The sequence below is a fragment of the Limulus polyphemus genome, unplaced genomic scaffold (genome assembly GCF_000517525.1).
Source record: "Limulus polyphemus unplaced genomic scaffold, Limulus_polyphemus-2.1.2 Scaffold1298, whole genome shotgun sequence".
NCBI classification, from domain to species: Eukaryota; Metazoa; Arthropoda; class Merostomata; order Xiphosura; family Limulidae; genus Limulus; species Limulus polyphemus.
The window spans coordinates 18,795-29,355 of record NW_013666908.1 but is presented as its reverse complement, the minus strand read 5'-3'; the positions used below and the strand labels follow the sequence as shown (position 1 = coordinate 29,355).

The 10,561-nt window shown below is 32.5% G+C and overlaps 1 protein-coding gene across 1 annotated transcript in view; it reads left to right on the top strand.

Annotated features, from left to right (window-relative positions):
* Positions 1-9,186, top strand: part of LOC106463003 (60S ribosomal protein L10a) — an 11,392-nt gene extending 2,206 nt beyond the window's left edge. Inside the window, exons 2-5 of the mRNA XM_013922968.2 lie at positions 5,316-5,471; positions 7,269-7,417; positions 8,258-8,430; positions 8,950-9,186. Coding sequence (XP_013778422.1) covers positions 5,316-5,471; positions 7,269-7,417; positions 8,258-8,430; positions 8,950-9,120 — 649 coding nt within the window. The 3' untranslated portion in view covers positions 9,121-9,186. The remainder of the gene's footprint in view (positions 1-5,315; positions 5,472-7,268; positions 7,418-8,257; positions 8,431-8,949) is intronic.
* The last annotated feature ends 1,375 nt before the right edge of the window (positions 9,187-10,561 follow it).

The following is a 10,561-nucleotide window of genomic DNA, read 5'->3' as shown; positions in this document are numbered from 1 at the left end:
GCTCTATTATTGAGAAGTAAGTCGCAAGTGGGGAAGGCAAAGTGAAGACCAGTGCTGGGGGGTGATTAATTCTTGTAATTGTTGTGCAGTTTCCTGGAGTTTATCGTGGCAGTGAATAGGCTAAGTTTCTGGCTCCGGGCTCGAGGTAAAGGCATTGGGTTCTCAGTGTCGGAGGCAAGAAATCGGAAGGCTGAGAAAGGTTCGTCGGGGGAGGTGTCGATAACTAGGGCACCTGATGAGTTAGACGTTGAACGTGTTAGAGACAATGGCTTGGGGCTGGGATGCGTGCTGGTGGTCTGTTAAATGGTGTCAGTGGTAAGTGGTGGCTGTGTCTGGGTGCCTTTTTTCCCCCTTGCAGTGGACATCTCGCGTGTTTTACGAGTCGGAGAAGTTTGGGTAGCTTGATCGGATGTTCTGGGGTGGCTGGTAGGGATCTGGTTGACGGCGGTTGTCTTCGTGATGTTAAGAAATGTAGGCATGGGGGTTGGATTAGGAAAGGTATGGGGTGGGTGAGGCTTGCAGTAGGGTTTTTCTGCCCTGAAGTGATGATAGTCAAGGAAGCAGCCTTGGGATAGAATGTGATCTGCAGTCTGTTTGGAAGTTGTAACAACTTTCATGAAAGTAGAGGGTAAGCCTGTTTTCTTGGACTGGATGCGATGGACAGCGTGGATCTTGAAATTGGTTGTGGTAAGCAGGGCTTGGCGTATTTCATCGGGCGTGAAGGATATGTGCACATTCCGTAGAAATATCGTATGGAGGCTGGCATTACTTTTGGGGGGTTGGCAGGTGACGGGAGGATTTGAAGACCATGGTTGGCTTAGGTATTTAAAATCGTCCAGTGTTTTAGGTTGAAGGAGTAAACCTCCTTTCCGTAGGCATCTGGTTCGCTCAGGGAACACTCGGGCTTGGGGTTTATAGTGACGGATAAAGTTGTCTGTATCTCGCGGCGAGAAGTCGATAGGTAGTCCGTCGATAATCAACGGCGGCGTAGGAAACGAGACACTCTGCATACTGGCGTGTGACGAGGTCGATAGCTAGACGTGGAATGAATGATGATTGAATGTGTGCAAGGTGTTGTCAGTCTTTATAGTATTCTGGTGGTTTGTGGAGAGGTGTTATGATTGTTTGGTTTATCCCTGTTTCTGATTGGAGGAGAGATTTCCTTTAGATTCAACCAATGGTAGTCACAGTTTCTCACCTCTAATCCGGAATCTGTTTAGAGAATAGCTAGTTGTCAACATTTGCAAATTGCATTCTAAGTACATTACAAAATATTTTCTAACTTCAGTATGTTTGGGTATAGAAGTATTGTAAGATGTAGTTCTATCACAAAAAATCTTACTGCACAAAGTAGTATGGTCATGTAGACATTGGAACATGCAATCTAAATAACATTATCATTATTAATTTTTTAAAAATATTGATGACGATAATCACTGTCTTTTATACATTTAGCTCTATGATGTCAAAGTATGTTGCATGTATTACCTGATAACACAGTGATGCAACATTTTATATTCTGAGAGCCAGAATGTTTGTAACACTAAATGTGCAATAGTGGAATGAAAAGAATATGACTTGGCAAACTTTGTTGAAAGAGCTACAGTAATAATAACAAAAACAATTATAGCCATGTTATCAATAACTTCTAATCAAAGCAAGCATTCTAAATGGATCAGAACTAAGAATTAATTTAATGATTAATGTAGATAATGTGTATGGTGATCTATCAAAGACTGTACGGTGTTGTAAAACAAAAACTTTTGATTAGTATGTTTATTTCAATTGTAATGTAAAGCAAGTCATAGTTACTGGTAGTTGTTGCCCTATAAAAAAACAATAACAAAATTCCCATTATATATAATAATTCACTAATACATGACAGTATTTTGTCCCAGAAACCTAGAACAGCTGATTTTAAGATCCTGAATATGTTGCTCCAAAATGAAAATAATGCACAAATACATATTATAATGATTTGCTGATACATCACAGTATTTTGTCCCATGATACATAGTCCAATCAGTACCAGTTGCTCCTTGGCCACAATCTCTTGTTGCACAGTGCAGCTGAAATTGGCTCCATCAAAACAATGACCATAACCCATTTCATGGATGTAATAGAGCGCCCCTGTGCGAGTGTATCATGCAATGCATTATGGACTTGTTAGGGCAACATGTGTCAAAAAGCCATTCAAATAATTTATAAGATGCAAGTCTAGTATGGAGTAAAATAAGTTCATCAGATCCCTTGATATATTTTATGTTGTATCTTTGTTTCAGTAATGCAGTGATCTTTTTGATATATTTTGTTATATATTTGTTTCAGTAATCCAGTGGTCTTCTCTGGCTCTTTCAGGATGTTTTGCATTTTCTCTATTTCAAGCAGTAGTTTATCGTTTTCTTGTTCTAATTTCCTATAATTAAATTTACAATTCTTACACTTAACACATGTACATTCGTTTACCCTTGATTATTCCGAAGACAATGTTGATGGTTTCATGGAGTAATGGTGCTATTCCAGATTCACGCATGAATGTGATGACTAATGAGATGATAAAACACTTGGATTATGGTGCTATTCCAGATTCACGCATGAATGTGATGACTAATGAGATGATAAAACACTTGGATTATGGTAACTCTCATGGCTTAAGTTTCAAGATTTTCCTGATTTTGTATCTTCAATGTGACAGTAGCTGTGATCTGTTTGTTTCTCAGTATCAGACTCGAGTTTCTTAAGTTTATCCTGTGTCTGTTGTAGAGTTCCTTTTTATCTGCCCTTGCCTTGTTGTGATGTACTTGTTTGTCATCAGATGCAGACTAGTTTTTGATAATTTTGCTGAATATCATATCCTCGCATGTACAAACATTATTAGGGAGGTTTCCTGTAGGGTCCAAGACCCCCACACTACACACCTGAGTCTGTTATTGTAAGGTCAGCATAGTTTATCAATCTTTGCCACAGAGGTCTCAACTTGTGAGGACATGCACACCACTTTAACTTCTTCACTTGCTCTTTCACAATCAGTCTGGAAAATAATACAGAAGTGAATTCATGATTGATAGTGTTGTATTATATTATCAATATTAGATCTATCTACTCAAAAATGTTCCACTCCAAAGTAAAAACAGAACATTACAATATCACAATGTTATAGTTTTAATGCTATAACTTTTAAATTAGTAAGCAAATGTTAAGAAAACTTGGCACATTATCAGTAAACATTACAATGCTTTCACATGCAAGATATTAAACATGTTTTACTAAGTCTTAAGGTTTGTAAAGCAATGTTCTTCTCATGTCTATTTTTTTCTTTTCTATATAATATCAGAACAACAATTGGTGCATAACTGCAACAATGACCGAAGGTACCCAACAAAGTATGTTGTTTGTCTGTTTTGCTTCACTGTTTAGTAAGTGTTCCCAAGCACAACCAGAGACAGACAATTTTGCTTGGTTTTTCACTAGCATATACCTGTAAATAACATCATATTCATGACATGATATTGGCAAGCACAAAATTGTAGAGGTCAGTCCCAAGGACCAATCCCGTGCTGAAAAAGTTAACAATACTTTTTCATGCTATTTTTTTAATTTTGATTTTGTCTATATGTAATTAAATATGAATTTGAAATGAAGCATGGAATGATAAACTAATATATGTGTATGAGTTTCTTGTGATTGAATTAGTCTGATGCAAATTATTTGTAGATAATGGGAGGAGCACACTGAAGAAATGAGTATATTCACACTTGCACATTTTTTCAGTGTGCATCTGTCATTAACTGCAAACTGTTATCATTAGATAAGTAGAAAATTTCTTTCAATTTTTAAAAGAAAATGTAGCACTAATCTTTCAAAACTTTTATTGCCATAATTGAAGTTATTATTGTAAATCCTTAATAAAAAATATTGTAAACTATTCAGTTTAGCATAGTAATATTGTATACCAGTCTCATCTGTACTTGTTCTGGCCATCAGTAACAGGTGCAAATGTTCAAGCTTCTAATATTGTTTACAGTATTTGTCATTCAGTAGATATTTAAAAGATCACACAAACTTGTACAAGTTTATGCAGTGGAATTTTGTATGTGTAGACAGTTTTATTTTGTCACTAGTAAATGACCTCAACATTTCTCACTCTGGATACATGAACTTCATAAATAAAAATGTCTTGTAATAAACTCCAGTTTGTATTAAACAAGGTCAAGAATAATAAAATGATAATGACCAGGCAAAATTTTACCTCATTGGTCACTTGTTTATATGCTCTCCACAACATTAAAATCAAAATTGTGATTGCTCCATATCCCCATTATATCCAATATTTGAAATTTCCTGATTTTAAAGCATTAATATAATGATTCTCATCAACTTTGAAGTATCCACAGTTGTTTTGAGTATGAGGTTTTTTGTCCTTGATATGAATATTTATTTGGGTAAACCTATCATTTGTTTTAATATTATCAAATGATCAACTACCCAGAATTTTTTTGTCCATTTATGTGTGTCTTAAACTAAAGTGCATGCTTAACTTTTCAATGGAGCCTGGAAAAGAAAACTGCAAAAGAGTAGCCACCCTGCAATATGGTTAATAATCTTGTCTCATTGTAAGAATGAGTATTAAATCAGCATTTTACAAATACTCGTATGGAGCTTTTTGCATTGTCATTTAGCATAGAGCAAAGTTTAGCTGTTGCATTTTAACAGGGCTAAAGGTTTTTCTTAACATTGTAGTTGAGTGTATTCTGGATAATCATTATACATAATGTACGAGTACGTAAATAAGAATTCCAAATTTGATGAAACACAAAATTGGAGAAAAAAGTGAGCTTAGTATGGTATCATTCATTAATGGTTAAGCTGGAAAAAACTATGGAAAGGAAATTAATATTCAATCATCTGTCAATATTTGTGGGGTGTGTCCTTACATGAATATAAATTGTGAAAAACTGGAATAATGACTGCAAGTTTTTTGATCTGAGCCATGAAGCAAATGGGCAGGCATGACTGTTTAAATTAGTATTTACAACCAAAATCGTCTGAAAAATAGGGAAGTTCGGTAGGTACTTGCACATGTTTGCCATACTGAAAGTTATGTCTAATATTGTTACTGGTAGGTATGGTTTTTATTAGTTTTATAATAATTGTTTTTATAATGTTCAGCCATGTTCCTAAAGAAAATTTTATTAGGAATACAAACTAAATGATATTTTTTACACAAAGTACTGTGAAATTTTTATATATCCATTAAAGTTGTCGAAAAAAGCTTTGTTTTATGAATCTATTGGGCTTTTTTTTTATCTTTTTAGTTCCAAAGTGAGTCGTGATACCATTTATGAATGTGTGAATACTGTTGTGGAGAACTCCAAGAAGAAGCAGAGAAAATTTGTCGAAACAGTGGAGCTGCAGATTGCTTTGAAAAATTACGATCCCCAGAAAGATAAACGATTTTCCGGGACTGTGAAGTATGCTGTTCATTATATTACCTGAAGCTGCTGATAAATGCTGCTAATAGTAAACACTTGTAATGACCACACATTCAACTTCAATTCCTGACTTCATTATAATAATGTGTAATTCACACAAATTCATTTTGAGAGGTTGTAAAAATACTAGTGCAACTATTTGCACATTCTAATGAGTTGAGACTTTCAAATGCAGCATTTATCAGCCAGTCAGGAAGCATGTTTAAATTTCATGCGGACCTTTCACCCAGGGTCTTAAAACAACTGGGGAGGTGACTTTGTCACCACTAGTTGGTAGAAATCATCATGGTGACAATAAGGTTTGTTGAGGTTACGTACATGTGCCCACTTTTTTTCAATGTTTGATGAAAATTAAGTAAAATTAATTGGTATTTGTTTATCATTGCCATAAATTTTGGACTTTTCTTGGGAACAATCAGTTTTGTATATGTTGAATTAAACTTTTCATATGCTAAATGAAATTTAAATTTTCTGAGAAATTACTGGTGTGAATAAATAGTTTTAAACTATGAACATGGTAATTGTTCATTCGGATTGTAAACTGGGGACCAGGGGATTAAAGTTGGTTTATTCATGCACTAAGTTTATATATATTACCATTGATCCATGGTATGTAGCAAAAACCTTTGAATTTATATTTTCAAGTAATGTTTTTATAAACTCTTACTTGATTGGACAAAATGTGATAATTGACAAGAAATTAACTTGGATAAGGTCACCAAAGTTTCAACCTGTTAATCATTCTTCAATTTTCTTGAAGCAAATCCTCTGTCTGGCTTCATAGTGATTTTTTTTAATATGCAAGATTGGCAAATATAACTGAAAGATTTTAGGAAAATGTTTAATCAATATTATATTCAATTACCTTTGTAACTGATATATAAAAAATGTTACCTGTGCCATACTGTACTACTGGTAGGTTTTAATGCTGTAATGAGTGACTTGACATTAGTACTTGCAAAATTTCTGAACAAATTTTCCCAACTCAACTTTTTTTTTCTTAAATTGAAATTTGTATGCTTAAATTTTGTGACTTTTCCAAATGTATTTTTCATCAATGTTATTTGGCCCTTTTAAGTTGCTAATGTTGATACACATTGTTCTAATTTTTGTTTACACAGACACATACATTAGAGGCTCTTTTAGTTAAGCAAGAGATAAAGAAATCTTGTTTGTTACAAATAAACACAAGTACCAGTCAAAAAAGCTAATTTTTACAGTTTATTGTATGGTAAAATCCAAGCATAATGATAGTTTGGTGATCTAACGTTTTACCAATTTGTGTAGTTTTTATTCTGATTGTATGTTTGGAAAATGTCACATTATGTATTGCCTTTCATGATTTCATTGCTCATTCTTCACCACTAAAATTTGCTATTTTTAGAGTGTATTGTATGGGATTGTGTAACTTTCTTAATCATTATAGCATAGTTCATTTCTGTGAAAGCCTAAATCTTTGTATTACATATTCTTAACCTCACAGTGCATGAAAAGATTTATCAAAGGATTTTTGTTACATTTTCATGTTTTGTTACAAAGTAGATGTATAACCATACAATTAAGGGTCACTGTGTGTGTGTGTGTTTGTTTTTTTTATTTTTTTATTTATTATTATTATTATTATTATTTTTTAAGAAAAACAATAGTGCAATTACCATAATATTAAATAGTCAGTGTATCTATAAGTTTTAAAATGGGTTGTATGTTTTAATTATCTAAAATTGTATGAATGTTGGTTTGGTGTAAATATTAGCCATTTGATATTCACATTGCTAGGTTAAAGCACATCCCAAAACCTAAATATTCAGTATGTGTATTGGGAGACCAGCAGCATTGTGATGAAGCTAAGGCCAATGCAATTCCTTGCATGGACTCGGAGGCTTTAAAGAAATTAAACAAGAACAAGAAACTTGTTAAAAAGTTAGGTTTGTATTCTTCTTTCACTTTTCATTTTATTAACTTTACCATCTGGCATTTGTGTACATTGTATAATAAGAAAAATGTTACATGAATTTAAGGTCCTAGTAAACCTAAGTAGATAAAATACATTGATACTGTATATTAGTTTGAGTAAGCTGTACTCCACTTATTGTTTGGATTGATTATAATAAATTTCATGGAAATTCATAATTTATTTTATCAATCATTCTTGGCACCCTGATTTCACAAACTTCAAATTTAAAATCTGTAATTAGTAGGTAAGAAGTTCTGTTTTATAATGCAAGTTATTAATATAAATCATTATATTTATTAGCATTCTTTTATGATAGTTTGTATTTTTTCACTGTGGTTGTTTATGAATGTCATTTCTGAAGTCCGTTGCTGAAGATCATCATGTTAGTGATGAACGTGGCAATTTTGTATAGGTTTTTGAATATATTGCTTTAGCAGCAATACTACAATGACCAAAATGAAGTTCAGTATAAGTTTCATCAAAGTAGGATCCATACGGGTCCTGTAAAGTCATGGAGAATAAGCTTTTAAAATATTTCGGCTCTAGAAATCTTGGAAAAAAACTCCTGTTTTTAAGTCTTGGTCCTGCAAAAGCTTTAAACTTTAAGTTTTAATAAAAAAAATACTCCATGAAATGATAAACTTAAAAATACAGACAAAAATAAACTCTGGTTTTTTAAGTATATTTGAAGTTCTTCTCAAACTCTGAAAGTTACAATATGATAAATGTATTAAAATCATTGAATCTGTATTGTTAACTAGTGATTAAGGGCATCATTTTCATCCTAGTGTGACTTTTTTTCTGTTTTCAGCAAAAAAGTACGATGCTTTTCTTGCATCTGAGTCTCTAATTAAGCAAATTCCAAGACTTCTTGGTCCTGGACTGAATAAAGCTGGCAAGTTTCCATCACTACTGGCTCATGGTGAATCAATGGTGGCAAAGATAGATGAAGTGAAAGCCACAATCAAATTCCAGATGAAAAAGGTTTGTTAGTGAAAATTATTGTAGCTAAAAGTGAAAATTCTTTGATTAAATGATTTGTAAACTGATGAACTTGGTTTTAAAGCTTTGCTCATTCAAAAATTACTGTTGTTTGAATACAAAAGTTCAATTATAGATATCTGAAATATTGCTGAAGTCTCCTTATATTTTGACCTTGAGGAAAGGTTTGCTTTAATAAGCAAATACATGTTGGAAGGCTTAGTTTCAAATATTGTGTAAAGAAGTTAGTTGTTTGGTAGCTTTGAAAAAAAATGTAAATTGAAGGCATTTCTGAATTATGAAATGTTTTATAGGTAATAAAATATCATAGCAAGAGTTTAAAATTAATAGATAACAGTATATAATCTTAGTTTTCACAAAGCACTAATTAAGAATTGCTGGTTTGGTATTTTTTTACAGGATTTTCAAATAACTTTAAATCATGAAAGTGATAAACTATTTTTTATATATATAATCTTCATATGTGACTTGCTTTTAAATATAGGAAATCTTTCTTTGTAGGTGTTGTGTTTGGCAGTTGCTGTTGGTCATGTGAAAATGTCTGATGATGAACTAGCCCAGAACATTAACCTTGCAATAAATTTCTTGGTTTCACTACTGAAGAAAAATTGGCAGAATATCCGGTCATTGCACATTAAGAGCACCATGGGTCCACCTCAACGCCTCTACTAGGTTTTCTGCCTTTTTCTGTGTATCTTCACAGTTGAAAAAATGAAATAAAATTGCAAAAGATTTGTACTTTGTTCATTTATGGCTAAATTGAAAGCCTATAACAGAAGCACCCAACTAAACTTACAAGATATGATGTTTCTGACACATTTTCTCCAGATTTTTCTTACTAATCATTGTTTCTGTAGTTAGCTGATGATTACTGAGATTAGAGAGCAGGATGATGGACCATGTTCATAATGTCATAAGATTGTCAGCTAAATTGTTTAGTTTGAAATAGCTTTGAATACTGTGAACTGATTTTGCTATCTGATAGTTCTACAAATTGTCATTGTACTGACAAATAATTTTTGAATTCTAACAAAGCTTCGTTTAAAAATCCATTATTTCCTAAAGATAATTTTAAATTCAAAATACCAATAGCTGAACTTAAGAGTTCCATTTTCAATATTTTGCAAATAAGCAAAGTAGATTTTTCATCATTATTAGAGTACTTATACATTAAACCCTCTCAAAAAACAATTTTTGCACTCGGGTGTGTTGCATTAAAAGATTAGGCATAGCGTGTTGTGGTAACTTTGAAGTAAAGCCAAAGGTTACTCCTCAAACTGAATATAAAACTTTTGTTTTTTAAGAGATCTTAAAACATAAGCTGTTTTGTCACTGTATTAAGATTAGTCTTTATACCATATGCTTACATGAAATTATTTGCAATGTTTTACACTTAAATATCCTTTTTTCTCCACAGAACTTGACATTTTTAACTTCTTTAGGTTTCATTGGTATAATTTAAAGTAGCAGTTAATCGTTAACATGTATTAAATTTTGAAAAAGGAAAAATTTAACGTATTAGTATATATTGTTAGCTGTTAGTATCTTATAGTAAATTATTTCACACTTGGCATAGAACAGTACATAACTGTCAGCTATTGATGTGTTCCTAAGTACACATGGTGCATTTGAACTGAAATATAGAGATGTGATTGGCCCTGTGACATGTAGAGTTGAGAAAGCAAGTGTCATTTCCATGTTTCACAGAGGGTTTTTTCTAAGTTGGGTTATACCTTTTTGCATTTTAAAGATTTCATATAGCTGTTAAAGTTGAATTTTCATCATTATATATTCAACTGATTTATAACATGGTGTGCCATTTTAGGTTCTTAATTACACCCAGCATCCTTTCATAAAAAGCAAAGTCGTGTATATGCAAGAAAGTTATGAGTATTATTTAGCTGGTTTTGGTCAAACTAAAGAACACTACAGTATATTACAATCTGCTTTTAAAAAATACTTATATAATCTAGCAGTTTTGAGTTTGATATCTGAAAGGAACACACAAACATTTTAAAAATAAACAACATAGGATCTGTGGAAAGGTCTGATACATTAAAGCATTTATGTCTAAACAATAAATACTAGAATCTTCTATTCTAGTACTCTGCTT